The 18,486-nt window shown below is 34.9% G+C and overlaps 4 protein-coding genes across 15 annotated transcripts in view; 2 read left to right on the top strand and 2 right to left on the bottom strand.

Moving 5' to 3' along the window:
- The window catches only part of LOC128855954 (serine/threonine-protein phosphatase 4 regulatory subunit 3), a 34,388-nt gene extending 21,716 nt beyond the window's left edge, over positions 1-12,672 (bottom strand). For 2 of the 4 annotated variants that reach the window (XM_054091231.1, XM_054091234.1), the window contains exon 1: positions 11,482-12,318. The gene's annotated coding sequence lies outside the window, so the exon portion shown is untranslated. Of the gene's footprint in view, positions 1-11,481; positions 12,319-12,581 lie in introns of those variants that run through there. The other 2 variants (XM_054091232.1, XM_054091233.1) reach the window with 2 other exon arrangements.
- A 44-nt stretch (positions 12,673-12,716) lies between these two features.
- Positions 12,717-14,365, top strand: LOC128855955 (uncharacterized). Of its 2 annotated transcripts, XM_054091235.1 has the most exons (5): positions 12,717-12,804; positions 12,865-13,222; positions 13,281-13,408; positions 13,464-13,541; positions 14,102-14,365. In XM_054091235.1, the coding sequence occupies exons 2-5, from the start codon at positions 12,895-12,897 to the stop codon at positions 14,180-14,182; spliced, it is 615 nt and encodes a 204-aa protein (XP_053947210.1). In that variant the 5' UTR covers positions 12,717-12,804; positions 12,865-12,894; the 3' UTR covers positions 14,183-14,365. The 2 variants fall into 2 exon arrangements, with proteins under 2 accessions (XP_053947210.1, XP_053947211.1); XM_054091236.1 differs by having other exon boundaries at positions 12,789-13,222; positions 13,281-13,396.
- LOC128855956 (uncharacterized) lies at positions 14,076-14,778 on the bottom strand. Its single transcript, XM_054091237.1, has 4 exons — positions 14,655-14,778; positions 14,473-14,597; positions 14,318-14,416; positions 14,076-14,260 (listed from the first exon to the last, which is right to left on the bottom strand). Exons 1-4 carry the CDS (start codon positions 14,674-14,676, stop codon positions 14,204-14,206), a joined length of 303 nt encoding a protein of 100 aa, XP_053947212.1. The 5' UTR covers positions 14,677-14,778; the 3' UTR covers positions 14,076-14,203.
- Positions 14,779-17,082: 2,304 nt separating this feature from the next.
- Positions 17,083-18,486, top strand: part of LOC128855952 (ankyrin repeat and KH domain-containing protein mask) — a 34,194-nt gene continuing 32,790 nt past the window's right edge. For 6 of the 8 annotated variants that reach the window (XM_054091218.1, XM_054091223.1, XM_054091222.1 and 3 more), the window contains exon 1: positions 17,083-17,248. The gene's annotated coding sequence lies outside the window, so the exon portion shown is untranslated. The remainder of the gene's footprint in view (positions 17,249-18,486) is intronic. The other 2 variants (XM_054091219.1, XM_054091220.1) reach the window with 2 other exon arrangements.

Genomic DNA, 18,486 nt, shown 5'->3' with positions numbered 1-18,486 from the left:
AAAAATGTCAGCATGGTTTCTTTAGTATTTTCTGGTATTTGGTGGCTTATTTTTACAATGAATACACCTCTTGATGCCCTATGTCCCACTAAGGATTGATGGCCGGAAGAAACGATTACACCTCTATGGTTTTAATTCGCATTCAGTAAATTCAAACGCCTTTTAAAATGTTTAAAAAGTTGTCAATCTTAAGAAGAGTTGAGAGAGGGGCATTTAATATTCTTGCATAACCTTAAAAGGAGCAAAAAATTAAATTCACACTTTCAAAATATCAAATTTTATAAGAACCAACTAATTTTCATTAGCACTAAAATCTTCTTAGAGTGGCCTTTTTTAACCTTCTTTTGTATAATAATAATAAAGTTTTTTTTTTTAACTTCAAGTTTCGGCTTTAAATTAAAAAAAAGAAACAAACACGAAACTTCAAAATTTTCGTATTTTCGGTATAAAAAAGCACTAAATTTATTGCGAAGAGCAAATGGTTGGCAATACTGCACAACTTGGAAAAACGTGACGTCACGTACTCTCAGATGGGCGCAATCTTCTTTCTTTCATTCTTGTGTGTGATCGATACTTTACGAGACATCGATAACTGCAGACATCTACCGAGAAACAATTGGCCTCTGGTGACGATCCAGCATGCTGTCCAGCAGGTTTATATGTGTGCGTGTCGGGTGCTTGACGCTAATATCTAAAATTTTTGATTTTCATCAAGCAAAAGCCGACAACAAGTATGTGTGACACGAAGCAAGTACGAGTGTCACCCGACACGCACACATATAAGCCTGGTGGACAAGCATGCTGGATCGTCACCAGAGGCCAAATGGATTTCTTTTTCCCCCCAAACTAATATTTGTTGGATATACAGGGTGGTCTTTAGGGCAAGAAAAAGCACGAGCCAAATCGTTGAAAGCAGTACATACATGTACGTATGCATGTGTTGTTCGGTACCAGCCCTTCTTCTATTTAGGCGCTTGATTTCATATTTACTCAAATTATTTAATCTGTTGCTATCCATTCATGCAGTGTTTACGTAACACGTGCCAAAAACCTGTACAAATTTTACGTTTCACACTGGTGCCTTACTACGCTAGGAGACAGGTTTTTTTACATTTTTGTTTTGGTTTTCTTTTTTTTTTCTGTGTTCTTTTTCCCCTTTCCTCATTAACATCCACATTTTGCTTTTATCGAAATTACTGTGACAAATTTGTAATCTGTTTCGCCATTGCCGATGCTTCCGTCGTGAAAAGGTCAAAACTCTCATAACGTGGCGGCGCTAAACACTGCACAATACTTAGAGCCAACACACACACGGCCAACAACAATACGTCGGCAGCTGAGTATTATATTGAATGAATGAATGAAATTGTGAAAGCAAACAGACAGCGTCATCACTTACTTCTGAGTATCTTTTTCTTCATCGCTGCGCAAGCGACGGAAATTTTTTAAATTGTAAATATTTGAATTTTTGTTGTTACTATAATCGTTGCAGACATTTCAATTTGTATACCTTTATTTTGGTATTTTAGTTTGTTTTATCAGCAATGGCCATGTAGAGGCTTTTGCCAATAATATATGTAAAAACAAAGAATTGAAGACAAACACCTTGGCAGCCCATTAAAATAAATGCAACGGAAAAGTGTGTAGCCAGAAAAATAGTGAATTACAAATACACCACTGGTGCAATCGGAAAAAACGAAACTTTCTGTTTACAAACAAACAAAAAATTGCAACAAATACAAAAATGGTATGAGTAATGCTCGTCAGCATGCAAACACACGTAAGCATGGGCATATACATACATACACAGATATGTAAAGGTAAATGAGTGCGCCACAACCAATGGCCAACAAACAGTCGCCATCCGCCAAAAGCAAACAACTTTTATTAAGTCCCTTATAAGCATTTTCGCTGCCACGAAATGCAAACCACGGTGTGTACTATACAACGTCGGCGGCGGACGTTTGAACATGCACGAACTTGTATTGCTTGGGACTTTGAAATTCCAGTGTTTTTGCTCATACAAAGCTACACGTACATACATATCTACATGTGTAGGTACATTCATCTACCCTATGTATGTGTGTATGTATGTGAATGTAAGAAAACTTAGATGGTTTTATGAATGCCTGTAAGTTTCACACTGTTGTAACTAGGGTAAGGAGTGGCGAGCAGTTGGATGAGCCATCAAACGAAGTAGTGAACAAGAATGAGAATAGGCTCAACCACATGTTGCGCTTCACGGCTAACCAACATTGCAAACACTGTCAAAAAATGTGTAAAATTGTAATATACATACATACATATGTACAAAATACTAATATATATTAATATACAAGTGTACATATTTTTCTTTTTATAAAGTGCCAGTTTGAATTTGCTTCAAACTCCCGTTGATTAAAGAAAACTTTTTTTCGACGGTGTTTCGCATTTTCTTCATATGAAAAAAGTTCGTGCATTTAACAGGTGGCGCTAAAGTAATCCTCCTATCAGAAAATGCTATACATTTTGCGATTGGCCCCTAATTTCAATTCTGTTTTGACATTTGTGTAGTAAACACATGCGAAATACACGTTAATAAACAATGCTACGCTACACTGCTCCAGAACGCGGAATATTGCTGACTATTTATTTGACCAATAATCGGTCGCTGACTTTGGCACAACGTGAATTTCGTCGCAGATTTCCTCGCCGTCCAACGCCTACTGGTGAAACACTGCGACGTTTAGCCGCTCGCCTCGAAGAGACTGGCACAACACGAGATGCTGCCAGGCGTGGCAGACCCCGGAGTAGCCGTTCTGCAGAGAATATTGCTGCTGTACCCGAGGATGTCATGGAAGCGCCGTCGACATCGACCAGACGACGTGCCACGCAAATGGGTATCAGTCGACGGTCTTTACAGCGAATTTTGGTATAAGATTTGAAAATGTTTCCATACAAAGTCCAGACGGTGCATCAGCTGTTAGCTGCTGACCGCCAATCGCGTCTAACATACGCTCAAGCCATCCTTAGTCACCACCAACAGGAAGATGATCATGAGAGAAATATAATCATGAGAGATGAGGCCCATTTCCATCTTAGCGGGTACGTAAATAAGCAAAATTTACACTTCTGGGGCACTGAAAATTCGCGTGTAACCCACGAAGAGCCATTACACCCGCTCAAAGTCACTGTATGGTGTGCTGTTTTCGCTGAAGGAGTCATCGGACCTTTACTGTTAATGGTGAGCGCTACAGAGCAGTGATCAACGAGTTCTTATTGCCGCAACTTGATGAATTGGGATTGGAAAACATGTGGTTCCAACAGGACGGTGCAACGGCACACACTGCACGTGCCACAACCGATATGTTGAAGGATGCATTTCCCGGGCGCCTAATCTCCCGTTTTGGCGATTTGCACTGGCCAGCAAGATCGCCTGATTTTACCCCTCCAGACTTCTTTTTGTGGGGCTTTTTGAAGTCGCGGGTTTATGTCAACAAGCCTCAGACTCTTGCAGCTTTTAAAGACAATATCCGTCAAGAATGTGAGGACCTATCGCCGGAAGTTTTGGTCAAAGTGATGGAAAATGCCATAAAAAGGGCTCAAATGGCAATCAGCTGTGGCGGCGGCCATTTACATGACATCATATTCTCGACTTGATGTAAAAAAAATTAAAAGACCAAATAAAAATAATCCACAAGAAGAATCAAAGTTTTTCATTTTTTTTTTTTTAATTTCAGCCAAAAAACATCGCAAGGTTACTTTGGGCCACCTTGTACATATATGGTTTTTGTTAAACAAGGAATTGTACTTTTATAAGAAAAAATAATGAACACGCAGAAAAGAAGAAATTCAAAAATTATTAAATTCAAGATTGTTCAAAATAGTGATGTGCTCTCGCGCAATCTAAATGTTGTGCCATTTTAAAACAAAACAAATAAGATACTAATTTTAGAAATTTTAATATTTTTTTAATGTATCCATATACATACACTATTTTTACTAAGAGAGAGAGAGAGAGAAATACATTTTTATCTTAAGAAAAATCAACAAAAATAGAGACTTCATTACTAAGAACCATGTAATTTTTTTGAGTAAATTACATAGATATCCATATGCATACCAGTAGCAGACCACTGCAAGTTTAAGAAAATTGTTTTCCAAGCCATACTTTAGCATATTTATATCTTTTTTTCAGTTATTGTAGCAGCATCCCTAAGCTCAAGAAAAGTGAAAGGAGTACAGCGATTCGGACATCCGTAAACGGCTAGCCTGTTCTCAGTGAACTTGACAGAATTAGCTGATTGGGTGACATTATAGTCGTGTTCTTTAACACATAAAATTGTAACAGTCAAATATTGAGAGAGCGAAGTAACAGTTCAAGGCAAGAAACCTTTGTTTTGTGCTGGAGAAATTTTAGTCAGCAAAAATTATCCATCATGAAAACATATGATCTGCAAGCTATGACCATTGCACAAAAATACAATTAAAACCACTCTTCTTCTTCCTACTTTTTGACAGGCACCCTTGCTGTGAGTTTGACAGACAGTCAAGTGTGTGACGGTGTAAGTGCTTGGTTTTTTTGCTTGAGTGTATTGCCGCTGTTGCTATGCCAAATTAGAATTTTTATGGTAACATTAAAAATAAGAGAAAAAATGCAAAATAATTTCTTTGACTTGAAAGATTTACAATAACAAATATTTTTAATATATTTCTTAGCTGTAATAATGCTTTTTATTCAGAAAAATCTCAATTTTATGTTATTTTGACTTTTTGATACATTTTTCTATGAAATTGAATCATTTAATGCAATCATGTTACATAAAAGAGCGTTTTGGAATCAGGTGATCTCAACTGTGGGCATTTTTAGACAACAACTTTCTTATGCATCTGTACAATGGCTATAACTGAACTTTCCGTGAACTCATTTATTTTGTAATTTGAAATCTAGTCTTTTGTGCACTTATACCTTTGCGCTGGTTTGAGATTTGCATTTTATAGTCAGAAACAATAGAATGGAAAATTTATTAACAAAAAAAATTATATATAAAGTATATATGGTAATTTCGTTAACTTTTTTGCTTTTTCTTCTCTTTGGAAGAGAATTTTCGATTACGCTCGGCATTTGGATTGATGGCAAATTTGGTTATCGGACACAACTAATAATTTAATATTTATTGCTGTATTCTATTTAATAACAACGCCGTATTGTTACGACACAGCCCGAATTACCCTCACCGTTGTCGCAATCTTTCTCAATGCGAATGTATTCCATCACTCTTGAATCTTTCTTGCTAAACTTATATATGACTGTTTGTATGCATGTATTAGGTCAATGGGTTTCAAAGGTATGCGATTAATGTTAGGATTTATACACGAGCCGACACTAGGCCGACAAGTTGTGTTGGTTACGAGCACAAAAGTAAACACGCCAAGCATGCAATATTAATTATGTAATTACTGAAACCAAGAATTTAATGTCATTTCACAAACTGGTGTATTAAATTCAAGAGTTCCAAATTAGGTAGTTCTACTGTATCCTCAGCGGCCAATTAGGACCATAAGGAAAGGTCTGTAGAGAAATTCCAACAAAAAATTATATGCGCATACATATGCATAAAAAGCATACATGTCATATTTTTAAACAACGTGATACCGCACTCAAATCGTACACTCATAACAGCCCACACAATAATACATTCACACATACATACATAAATATACTACATATAATTTAGCAACAGAGAAATGCGTGGAAGCCACGAAGTTGCTTTGCCGACGAATACACGAGCAAAATAATAAAACAAAACAAAAACAATCACATATTTTACTAAACAAAATATTGTAGTATATACTATTTATTTATGTACCTAGCGAACGTCAGTCACACAACTTTCATAGCAAACATAGCGACGTCGCCTATGATGATGGTGTGTCTTGACTTATCAACTGAAGATTGCGCTCGGCAATTTGGTTGTGAAAATCCATAAGGTACATTTGTTCAAGTGTTTACTTTCGATCTCTCAAGGCAGTTCGTTAGTAAAGAAAAATTACCAAAACTAATAAAGTTGAGTGCTAGTATTTCTGTAGTATAACAAATAAGTGTGTAATAAACACAACACACCGTAAATAAAACCTTAAAAAGAAACCGGTTTAAAAACAATGCCGGTAATCAGCACATATTCCCCCGTATAGGTATTTATAATTGCAACTGTGCAATCTTAAAGCATGCAAACGTGCATATGTATGTACATATATATGTAATCGTGCTTCATTCATGTGAGTAAAAGCTGCTACCACCAGTATTGCCAACTTCCGATACCAACCTGAATCAGAAAAACATATTTTGGCGCAGACGACACTAAAAACTAATTTTAGAATTTAATTCAAATATGCTAAAAAAAAGATGCGTGAATAATTTTCAGTGAAGTAAAATATTTTTATACAGTTTTGCTTGGATTCCAAAAAGCGAAATGAGCAAAATGTTGGCAACACCGGTAAGCTCGCAAGCGTTCCCCCCCTCTAGGGAGCACACCGATTAGGTACTAAGGCGCATGGAAATCAATTTTTGATAAGAAGAGATTGTGCATATAATCAGTAGGATGGTAATGCGCACCAGCTAGTTGTTAATGAAGTTACGGAGTGAAACTTTAGAAAGCTCATGGTAGTCGTTGCCTCTTTATTTAAATAAATAGTATATGTATGCACTACGTATGTTAATATTATCATTACATTTACTTTGTTGAAACGAAGATCATTTATTTACCTCTAATAAACAAAATCGGGTACACCTTCAAATGTATAAAAACACCCAGACACGCTTAGTGCCTAACAAAGCATTATATTACCTATTACTGAACTATGAATCACTATATTAAAGGTGCACTCAGATATGGCAATGAAAACCACAGACAACCCATTTTGTTGTCAAAAGTGTCGGTAATTTCTATGAAAGTACGTTTTTGCAGAAAGTATTTCGCAGACATTGATATTTGCTGGAACTATTATTTATTTTTTAATTTATTACTTTCCGTATTTCTTTGCAAACTCTTTGAATGCACCTTACCTACAACGTGTGAAAACGCATTATCTTTGTTTATTCACTTTGGCAGCTCAACAGCTGACTCTGACAAAGTCACTGAGTGACGATTAGCGATAGAGCGATATGCGCAACATTCTGCATTCTCTCAATCAACAGTGGATATTTGGTTTCATGCAGGAAAATTGCGTAAAATTACAAGATATGCTCAGCACATAAACCCAGCCTCATGTCTACTGTCTATGGATATTACAGATATATTATCAAGAAGTTCGTTACGTAAATCATGACTTTAATGTCCGATGGTTTACATACAGCATTAAACACCTGTAATATATATATTTGTGCGAAATTTTATATCGAAATAGTCCTCTCAGCGAATGCAGTGGGAATGTGCTGCATTTACAGTCATTGGCCGAATAAAAAAACCCATCATTATGGTAACGTATACCGAACCGTCGTGAGAACTGACTAATCATCGCTTACTATAGCGATATTTTGCGCAATGCTAGGTACTCAATACTTGTTTCATAGTGAGTATTGTGTATTGTAAACAAACCAGTTTTCAACTTGGTTCCATTAATACTAACAATCACAATATTAATTATGATCTACACATATTCTTGCCGTATTATTTTGAACCATCATTAAACACCTTCACTTATGAATACAGAAGAAAACAGTGGAAGATATACGGCCTTAGCCTTAAATACCAAGTGGGTGGTAAATGTGTACATATTGGTGGCATACACCTACATGCGAACTAAATTACCACAACAAACACTCATCCAGCAAACGATACTCAACAGAACAACAGTAGCAGTATTAGAAAGTGTGGCACCACATTAGCGCCAAAGGAGGTGACATTGCGAAAAAAGCGCATTTACCAGTCAAAGTTAAGGAAGCTTAAAAATAACAACAAAATTATCAACTGTTCGTTGCCAGATTCAACAACATGACGAGTTAAAATAGATACACAAAATCGTAAAAACGCGCATTTCACGATGAACTCCACAAAGAAACAACAAAATAATAAACCATACGGCATCTCGTCATCTTCGGCGGTGTCGTGATAGTCCGAATCGGTAGAATCGGTTGCACAAAGAGGACGGACGCTAAAACACGACAACGCTCAAGTTGGCTAACTGGACGTCTGTTTGGGTGGATGCAATACAAACAAAAGCGTGCAAAATGCAAAAGACAAGCAATTTGATGACCGCTTCTAAGTTTAAACGAAGCTTATGCGAAATGTCAGTGGTGGCCAAAAGCGATTCTACTGATCAGCGGTATGCGAGTATAAAGCAGTAAATATGTATTAAGAAGCTTCGAAGTAACTGAGGGGCCAAGAGTCAATGATACTGCTTGGCTTGTTTGCTACTACTTGTAAGATGCATATCCGATATGTACGGCATTGGCCGTTTATTTTGGCCATTGGCCATTTTTATTTTTTACTGTTATTATTTTGCTTTCATTTATTTATTTATTTTTGGCGAATGAAGCTTTGGAGAAATTTTATATTAATGTTTGTATGTATTAGTTTATGGTGCAGGTACTATAAAAAGTATATCATCAACCATATGGCCTGCAAGACAATTTTCGGCATTCTTGCTGTTCGCATGCTGTATTCTCCAATTTTTGACTCCCATTTTTCGCAGAATATAGAAAAAAATGTATATAAATTTTTAATAACTTATGGATTATGGAAGTTATATTTTGTATGCGAAAATCGAAATTGTTTAGTTTTTACACTTGTTCTTTCTTAATTGTTCCTAAATGTGTGCACTGAATTGCAACAATTCTGACGCGCTTTATTTAATCACGTGCTGTTTTACAGCCCAGGAATTAAAATTTATCAAGAATATTTCAAAAACGGTGCGTAACTTTTTTAACCCGTTTAGAGTTTATTAAGAAAAACAATGTCAGAAAAGTTGTGGTGGTTGTTGTTGTTGGGAGAGGGGTGTTAGATGAGTGGGTTTGATGGGGCATGTGAAAAGGTGTTTAGTGTCGTGCAGGGTGCCTTCACATATCGGACATATGATTAGTATGTTTGGGTCAATTTTGGATAAGTAGGAGTTTAACCTGCTACAAAATTGTGACAAGGTTACGCAGGACTCTCGGGGAAGCTGGAGCTCTTCATCTGCCATGGGTGGTGGTTGGACTCCGATAATGGCATCCGGGGGTCGGGAGCTTAAGAAGGTGGTAAGTGTCTTCCGATGAATGTCGTTGATTGTCTGTCTGTACACTGTCCAATCCAGTAGCTATTGGTCTGTTTTGTCCTGGATCTCGTCGGTCACTAATGCACCAAAAAGCCGTATTACAACACTTGAACACTTATCTTCCTTTATTATTTATATACTTTTATTATTATTTACATTTTTTATTATTATTTATATTTTTTTATTATTATTTACATATATATTTTCATTATTATTTATATTTTTTATTATTATTATTTTTTTTTTATTAATATAGTTATTTAAGTATACATTAAAATATTATTTTTATATTCAAAAATTAATATATATCGCGCCATTTTTTATTAAAAATGTTCGCTACATATTAAAATATTATTTATATTCAAAAATAGTTTGGTTTTAAATTTTTGTTAGAAACTCCAAATTCCAAAGTTTCTCTTATAAATCTGGCGCCCACGAAATCTGACGCTCAATAACGCCGACACTTTATTAATAAAACTGAATCAACGTTTTATTTCAATAAAGTGGCAATATCAGACATTACTTGCTAAAGTTTATTTTCGCCGCCCATTTTGTGTTTACATTTTTGTTATTGAGTGAGTGAGTAATTAGCGTGATCCAAAATACAACTTTTATGAAATTGTTTCTTTGTTAACAACTTTTGAAAAGAATAAAGCTCAGTTTTTGCAATATTAATATTGGGTACATAATACTGGTACGCATAAATATTGGCACCCGGGCAGAACAGTAGATAATTACCTTTTTTATTTATTATTTAATAAATTATTTTATTGAAAAATACTGTTTATAGTAGAGTCAAAGTTGAATGTAAAGATTATCTACTTCGTGGTGCAAATGGAAAATTTTAACAAAATAGTCGACAGGATATATCACTAAATTTATTAACAAAAAACAAATGTTGCTGTTTTCTATCAAAAATTTTATGAATCTCTTAAGTCAAACCTCACTTTTTCCTTGTTCACTTACACTTTGCTTCATATTATTAACACTGGGCCAATATGCATCGATTGATACCACATCAACTTCTTTTACCAATTTTCCTACTCGCACCCCAATGTAGATCTTTAATAGCGCCATAGGCAAAAAAATATAACTGATAGAACACAAGAGTGCTACAGATATTTAGGTAAAGAGAAGAATAGATCACAGAAGTTTCGTCTGTGCCCTTTCTAGTCGGGGTTAGAAGAAGACATGCCACTTGCCAAAGGCATAAAATAAATTATTGCGATATTATCTTCATATACACATATTTAAATATATTCACTAAAGCCAATCATTTTTTTTTAATTTCTTCAATGAGAAAAATTTATTTGCTTTCCATTCATCAATCCATCCCACTCTGATTTCACACACTCTTACAAACTTTCTGTATATTTTTTGTAAACATTCAATAACAACAAATCCGCTAAAAGTGAGCCCAAATTTTCTAAAAAAAAAAAAAAAAAGACTTGGAAACCCAGCGAGAGTAATTAACAAAATAATGGATACACACACGCTATATGCATCAACTCACCACGCAAGTAAGCAAGCGGCAACGATAATTCACCATGGATCATTACACCAGTAGGAATAGCTACATCAACACAATAGAGACTTTTGGGTGAAGAAGGTGAAAACGATGACGAAAATAGAGGAAAATCACGAGAAACGACCGATAAACTCGTCAACACACACACATAATCAAACATAAGCAAAAACATTCACACGTACATGCTTACACCCAATGAAACCTCAGCTACACAAAGATGTCGAAATGAAATGAATCAAAACAAAATGTATCATCGCCCTACGACTTTTCAACATATTAATGAATTAAGTTCCACAAACATGTATGACTCTTGCCAGCAAGGGGTGTAAAGGACGACGCGTCAATAGTTGGTAGACGACGTCGTAGACGCGCTGCCGTGGCTGCAGTTGTGACGCGTTACCGTGTTGTACACACACGAGCGTATACGAAAGAAGCACCTCAAAACAAAAAAATATATGGTTTGAGGTGGGCGCATAATTCCGAAGTAGCGGGCGGTTCTGTTTCTGCACACAATTCCAAATACCGAGTATTTTGCATCTCATGCCGCGACTTCATCTTAACGCATTTGCACTACCCACCACCACCCCACCTCATAACCAGGAACAAATCTCAATCTAAAAGGAATATATGCATATAACTTTAGATTCACAATTCCACTGCAAATTGATAAATATCACCAACACCGCACTCAAAAAAATTAATTAATTGTATTTTCGTACCCGCCGCTACCGCAATGATGAAATCGGCTAAATCTAAAAATCTCCACCGCTATGTCTTTAAGTTCTTTGCTATATATGCAATAGCTATAGCTTCACGTTTTTCGCGCTGGCCACACTATTTCACTTTTTTCATTCCTTTCTGATTCAATTCAGTTTATATATATATATTTTTTTTTACTCGTAATTAATGCTCGCCTGACTTCAAATATATTTGCTTTCGTCCGTTCAACACTTTAATTTGCGTCTTCGCATATTTATTGTTGCACACGCGTTTACAATTAGTTAAAATCGTTAGCGACTTATTCTTTATTTTCTACAGCCTCCACAATCTACAAAATTACACAAAAATTCGCAGCTTTTACATTCGAGCCGTCGTCGTCGTCGTCTTCACCACTCGCTAAAATTTTACGATTTTAATTCCTTCGATTCCGATTGTTCCAGTCCGACGAATCTCTCAATCTGTGAATCCGTGTGTGTGTTCACATTCGTCATTCGAAAATGGCGGCGCAGCGCTCAGCGTTGCATTTACAAAATAACCAGCCATAGAAGCAAATTTACTAAGCGATTACAAGAATTATACAAAATACGAATTTTATTTCAATATCGTTTATCAAACTGATACGCCGCTACAATTTAGATATGTGCACATATCTTGGATTCACAATATAAAAATTTTCGACCTTTGGTCTCAACAAATCATCTCATATTAAAGCACCAGCCACGAGATGGCGCGCGAGTTTGTAAGATTTGTATCTACTGTCGACAAATTTCATTTCGAATGATGGTTTTAAAAAATATAAATTACTGTAGAATTAATAATCAAGCATATATAACCATTTTCCACTTGTAAACATTTTACAAATTAAATAAATGCGGCATTGCCGAGATATTTACTAAACTGCCGCCAGATGGCTGTATGTCAGTTTTAGCAGAGAACGTTTTTCATTTCTGTTTCGTCAATATTTACGAATATTCGTGTTAATGGTAGGGATAATGACAAACTGCGAGCAAGCAGAATAAACGTGTTGTAATGGCGGAATTGATGATCAACACACCTAGTAAAATCAAGAAAAAAATCCGTCTATTTGTAGCATACTTACAAATTTTTCTTAAACTCTCCATTTATTTTATTTATTTATTTTCATTATCTTAAGCGGGTCTTAATTTCATAAGCACATCATCACATTGAATACTTCGATTATGCAACTGCTACAAATTTTATAAAACATAGATACCTTAAACACCGACACTGTCCGATTTGATCGGTATAAACGAATGAAAGGGAATAAAATAAACGTCAACTTATTTTTGACAACAGTAGTAGTGAGTGGTTGAATTAACTAAAAAAACAAAAAACGATTATCACTACTCATATTTTTTAAGGTATAAATAGAAATAAATCATAATACTCCAATGTCTTCGTCCAAAGAGTGCACTACGCAAATATGCCAATATCAGAGTCTGGGGCAAAGATACACCGGCAGTAAGAGACCAGATCTTGAGCTTACCTTGCGCGAATATGGCAAAGATTCTGTTGAAATAGAACTAACCAATTTGCGATATACCACTCAGAAAAGGAAACAAATTAAGCACATATGTATGCTTATAACTATGTATGTGGTGTATAGCATTTTGAAATCTAAAAGTTGCCTATTATTCAAAGGACACATATTGTGCGACTTCAGCTTCCTTTTCTGGTTAATTTACCGACTCTTCGGTTTATTTTCCTTAATTCAAACTGGTACTTTTTAAACTAAACTTACAGGAGCATTTAAATCTAATTTTGTGATTTGTTTTAGAAAAAATTCTATTCTGCCTGGACCTCGCTCTTCAATGCCACACAGTGCGATTTTTGTCGCGTACCTTAAATTTATTTATTCCTGCCAACAGTATTTATGATGTTGTAATAAACGAGGTGATTGAAAATGTATGTTTGATTAATTCCTGAATTTAGCTGATATTAAAACTAGATTTTTCTTTAGATGGATGTGCATTACATACTTATCATTCGAACAAAAGGAGATATTTTTCAAAAGAAACCGATAATTGCCCTTTTCAATGTAAGCAACCCATATACGTACATATCGTAACTAAAGGTAGAAAGACCCTAATCAGCAGTTTTTCGAGTCTTTTTTTACACTTACTGGTACTCAATACAAAGTGGTTACTAAAGACGAAAAACAAAGTTTTATGTTTTTTCTTCTATAAAATAACCCAAATGTTGGTTAGAGCCTTTGTATTTTTTTGCAAAGATGTGTATACGTATTTTTAAAACTGTGAAGGAAAATGCATATAAACACGTATCATATTGAAGAGTATGGCTGATTTCCTAAACGTCGCTTTGCAATTTAGCATTGCGATGTTTGCTTATTAAAATGCTGTCTTGAGTAATTTGCGTTTATGATGCATGCATTTTGGAACTTCAAACGATTACGCATCAGACTTTTTTATTTAAGAGCATCTGACTTTGTACTTACGCAGCGCACCTGACGTTTAGGAAGTCAGACTATATATTGAATGTTGCTGTATACTTATGTATATGAAGGTGTTTGGAGGGTTATTTGCTTTTTTATAGTATCATGAAGTAGCCTCAATTCAATTTTGTTGTATTATATTTCAGAGTTTGCATCCATCATTCGAGTGTTTACATATGGTTTATAAAAGCCTCAACAAAATAAGACAACAATCAAGCCCAATTTAGTGAATACAAAAGACAAAGACGTTATAGCAGTTTCATTCCTATAGAAGTCATCTTAGTTTCTTCCAGGAGTGATTCTATCTGTAAATATATTGTAATAAATAAAAACATATGAAAAGGGAAATAAACACGGCTTGCCTTCGGTGTGCAATCCATACAGTTGGCAGAAAGTGGTGGCACTAATTTTGGATCGGGCATTCTCAATTTTGTGCACGCAATATCCATTTCTACATTTACCTGAAAATCAATTTTAATAAGTTATTACATTTCGTATACAAAAAAGGTTTAGTCACAATATTCTGAAGTTCCGCTTTGCAAGTCTGCTTCATCAGAGTTTGGTAAAGTTTTATATTATTGCGATAGGCAATAGTTTCGTCCTGTAAAGGTCGTAAATGGAAAATTTCCTGCAGTCGCTCGTCTAAACAAATTAAATAAATATTAAATATTATAAATAAACAAATACTGCGATTTTTACCCATTTCAAAGGCGATAGACATTGTACAATGTTGATAGAAGTTTGTCCTTTCACCTCAATTCGCTTTGTCTTCAGCTAATTCAAAAGCGAATTCGCCTTCGTACGTACATTCCCCTTCAAACACAACAGTATTTTTGACATTTCTTAATTTCTCTGAATATTCGTGACTCTCCTGGGTTGTCAACTCAATACGAAAAAAGTACATTAACGAGTAGGACCCTTAGCTCGGGTTGACACAGGACAATGAGACTGAAGATAATTGAAAATACGTATCTGTTTTCAAAGAGGGGACAAATTGCTTGTGTAGCCTTGGCATAAAGATAATTCCCTTTAAGTGAACTGACTTCGATTCTTCTGCGAATTACAACAATACGTCGCCGAGTTGGCCTGTTATATCAAATCATTTTCGAAATTGACTGTCTTCGAAAAATCATAGACAGTAACAGCGACAATGAGAGAATCCCGAACGAATTAGTAAAAGAGTGTGAACGTATTGCTGTTTTCTTTGCCAGACTGTCAAGTATAAACTCGAAGTTATGAAAAGTTTCTACAAGGTGGCGCAAAATTTATCACCCTATAGAAGATTTATAATTTTGCAATTGACTTCATACGTCAATCATATTTGACACTTGTGAAGTAGACAGCTATGCTGTTTCTATACAGACAAGCAAAGGAGCGTTTCAAGGTCAAAATAAAATTTTTTTTATAAAAATATGATCCATATAAACCATTTCAGTTTCAAACTTTTCCACAAAATCATAAAATCTGTCAACTTTCAACCAGTTGAATAGCAAATCGAATTTTAGTATAACAAAGTGCAAATTTAAAGTGACTACGAAATACAGTTGAATATTTTTTCGCAATATGTCTTCCATGCAAGGTACGAATTTTTTAAACGGAAGAAAAAGATTATCACTGTCGACAGAAAAATTGTAGAGAAAACAACATTATGTATTTTAATTACTTGACGCTTGCACTTGCACTAAAAATCAGGCTATAAAATTTCATGCTCAGAAAAAGTTAAAAGTTACAAAGTGGAAAGTTTTAATGCAATTTTGAAAAATTGTGTACAAACTTGTATGGTTTTTGCTGTAGTATGAACATGAAGAATATTTGTAAGCAAATTAAAGTATATAGCAGCAAATTAAAGACCTTTTTATTAATGTTCCTACGACAATCGGTTGTACGCAACCGGAACGACTTGTATTTATATCCGGCCGCGGACTGTCACTTCAGCAGCATACCCCATATATGTATGCTGCTACAACAACAACATCCATTTCATTAACGCATGATTAAAATCTTTATCAGAAAATAATCAGTGGATGCCTAAAAAGAGGTTTATAAATGTCTGATAAGCGAAAAATGTGTTAGTTCTTTTCGGATAAAATTTTACTTGTTTAGGATTTTGTAAATTCCGCAAATGTTTACTTAAGGAACTTTTTCTAACTTCTTATTTTTCCCAGCAGGGCCAGCCCAACGGTATGCTGCATTATTAAAACTGATAATCCATTGGGGTAAGCTATAAAAGTTGGAGGATTTTTAATATTTGTACTAAAAATGAAAATTTATAAATTTTTCAATAATTCCAACTTCTGAACGTTGTCTAAGATGTGGCAAACAACTAATTGGAAGAGCAAAAGAATATGTGCGAAGTGGACAAAAATGTGCTGTCAAGTTCTCTAGCTGTAGCAGCCAAGTCTTTTTCTCACAATTTTGTTTCAAGCATTTCTGTTGAGTGCACTGCTCCAGTACTCAAAGTAATTGGTTAACAGAATTTGATATTTTAGGGAACAGAATACATCTAAAATAAGTCGAATCAGCTGGTCGACTGGTACTAGCTTCTAGTTAAATCCCGATTAGTAGACTAACCCCGATTAGAAACACATTTTATACAAGTGCATATATAAGTATATTGAAATTCCGGAGCAAGCCCTATTCATATTCATGTTTTTGATTTCCAGTATTTTTCAAGAGACCGTTATCCAGCAACCAATATTTTTGTTTGCAGTAGTTAGAAAGAGTTACAATACCAAAAATTACTTTGCTTTACTGTTATAATTAAGCGGGTATAGCATTTGCTAGTATTTAATATAATCAACTTCTCTAAATGGTTATAAAAAAATTAAATAAACAAATGTTATTAATTGAATGCTGAGTAATTCTAATAAACACTTTTTATAGAAATTATTCCGCAAAGCAAATACTTTTTTATTTCGAATATATATCTCGATGTATGTATGTGCGATTTGCAAAAAAATAAATCTGAGTAGAAAAGTATATATATGCCACGCCTTTCTTCCTACTCCCACATGCTTTAAAACTTTAGATATGTTAGATATTTCTTAGTGAAGAGAATATTGACATGTGGCAATATTTTTTTCTCGCTAATTCTATGCTTGTTCTTCTTTGGACAAAACGAACGAATTGTTCCTCGTGCCTGTCGTTCGTTCGTGACGGAACGATACCGAAAACGATATCGCTGCAGCAGAAAATTCCAAAAAATTGCTAGAAAATCGCAACGGTAAATCATAGAACTATTGAAAAACTATAATTAAAGTGCAAGAGTGTTATTTGATCATAATTTCTGAGCGGTAAATAAAAGTTGAAGTTGTAAAAATGCGTTTGAAAAGTTTGCCTTTCACGAGAAAAATTTTCATTGCTTACACACTTGGCTTATGTGAAATACGTGCGTGTGTGTGTGTGGTTGTATGTGAAGCCATGAGTGAGTCGATGTGAGTGCGGCTCCGCTGCTGTTCGTTTTTTTACTTTGTGGCCATTTTCCTTCGACTTGTGCTTTGTGCTTTGCTTCCGAGAAGTCTCGAAAAATGTGAATCGTTCGTTCGGTAGGTGCCTATGGCTCGTCCGTTCGGCTGATTGATCATTGGTCGGTAGTGGTACAAAATATAAATGAAAGTATTTAAAATCTTAAATGTTTCCAAGTTTGTTAGATAATAATATACTTACAATACAATAAATATTTATGAACAATGTAAGGCCAAAAGGGTGCATTCATTAAAGTTATACGATCACAGTTTGTCTTATCGAATGAAGGAAGTTAGGTGTTTAATTTTACCTAATCATGCCATGAATACATATCTTTTAATTATATGTGGTTAATAATTGTTTTTAGTACGCAGTTGTAATTATGGCACGAACAAATATAATGTATGTTTGGTTAACCTGTTAAATGAAAAGTCCATAAAAATTTTACATAAAACCGAATGAAAATCCAACGGCGAAAAGTAACAATTAGAGGACTGAGTTACATATCTATAAAAGAGTGAGTTGTGTTTATTAGAGGTTTCACAGGATCACTTGGTTGTATACGCCCCTGTTATGAAGTAGGGGCACGTAAGCCATTTTTTTCTTGTTCGAGTTGTTCGAGGAATTTCTTTTTACGAAAACGAATATTCGCCATCTAGAGGATAGTGGAAAAACGGAAAATTTGAAAAATGTAAAATGTAAGAAGAATAGTCATCAAGAAGAACTCGAGAAAGTGTCTAATTAGCGAAGAATATTAGTGTTGCCATCTGTTCGAAAAAAATAATTAAAATCACGTTAAAAGAAATTGATAAATTTGTTTGAAGAATAACTCGCAAATAATGTATTCGAAAGTCGTTTGTCAAGGCGAATTCATAGGAGCCGACTTAGCTGGAGCAGTAGCAACATTTATATGTACTGTGATTTTGTAATTTGGTAGTTTGTTTGTCAAAATTTGAATGTAAATAAGCAAATAAGGCAACAACGAAGAAGCAGGGCACATTGACATTCCAACCAGAAAATTGCCAAAAACAAAAAAAAAAGAAAGTTGCTATAATGAACTCACCAT

The sequence above is a fragment of the Anastrepha ludens genome, chromosome 2 (assembly GCF_028408465.1).
Source record: "Anastrepha ludens isolate Willacy chromosome 2, idAnaLude1.1, whole genome shotgun sequence".
Taxonomy (NCBI): domain Eukaryota; kingdom Metazoa; phylum Arthropoda; class Insecta; order Diptera; family Tephritidae; genus Anastrepha; species Anastrepha ludens.
This window is presented reverse-complemented; position numbering and strand designations above follow the sequence as displayed.

Coding starts and splice junctions, on each gene's coding strand:
- LOC128855955 (XM_054091235.1), top strand. CDS start 12,895: ATGTCTTCGTCCAAAGAGTGCACTACGCAAATATGCCAATATCAGAGT. Junction 13,409..13,463: donor TAAACGAGGTGATTGAAAAT/GTATGTTTGATT, acceptor ATTTTTCTTTAG/ATGGATGTGCATTACATACT. Junction 13,542..14,101: donor CGATAATTGCCCTTTTCAAT/GTAAGCAACCCA, acceptor ATTATATTTCAG/AGTTTGCATCCATCATTCGA.
- LOC128855956 (XM_054091237.1), bottom strand. CDS start 14,676: ATGTCTATCGCCTTTGAAATGG. Junction 14,598..14,654: donor GTCTATCGCCTTTGAAATGG/GTAAAAATCGCA, acceptor TAATTTGTTTAG/ACGAGCGACTGCAGGAAATT. Junction 14,261..14,317: donor GTATGGATTGCACACCGAAG/GCAAGCCGTGTT, acceptor ATATATTTACAG/ATAGAATCACTCCTGGAAGA.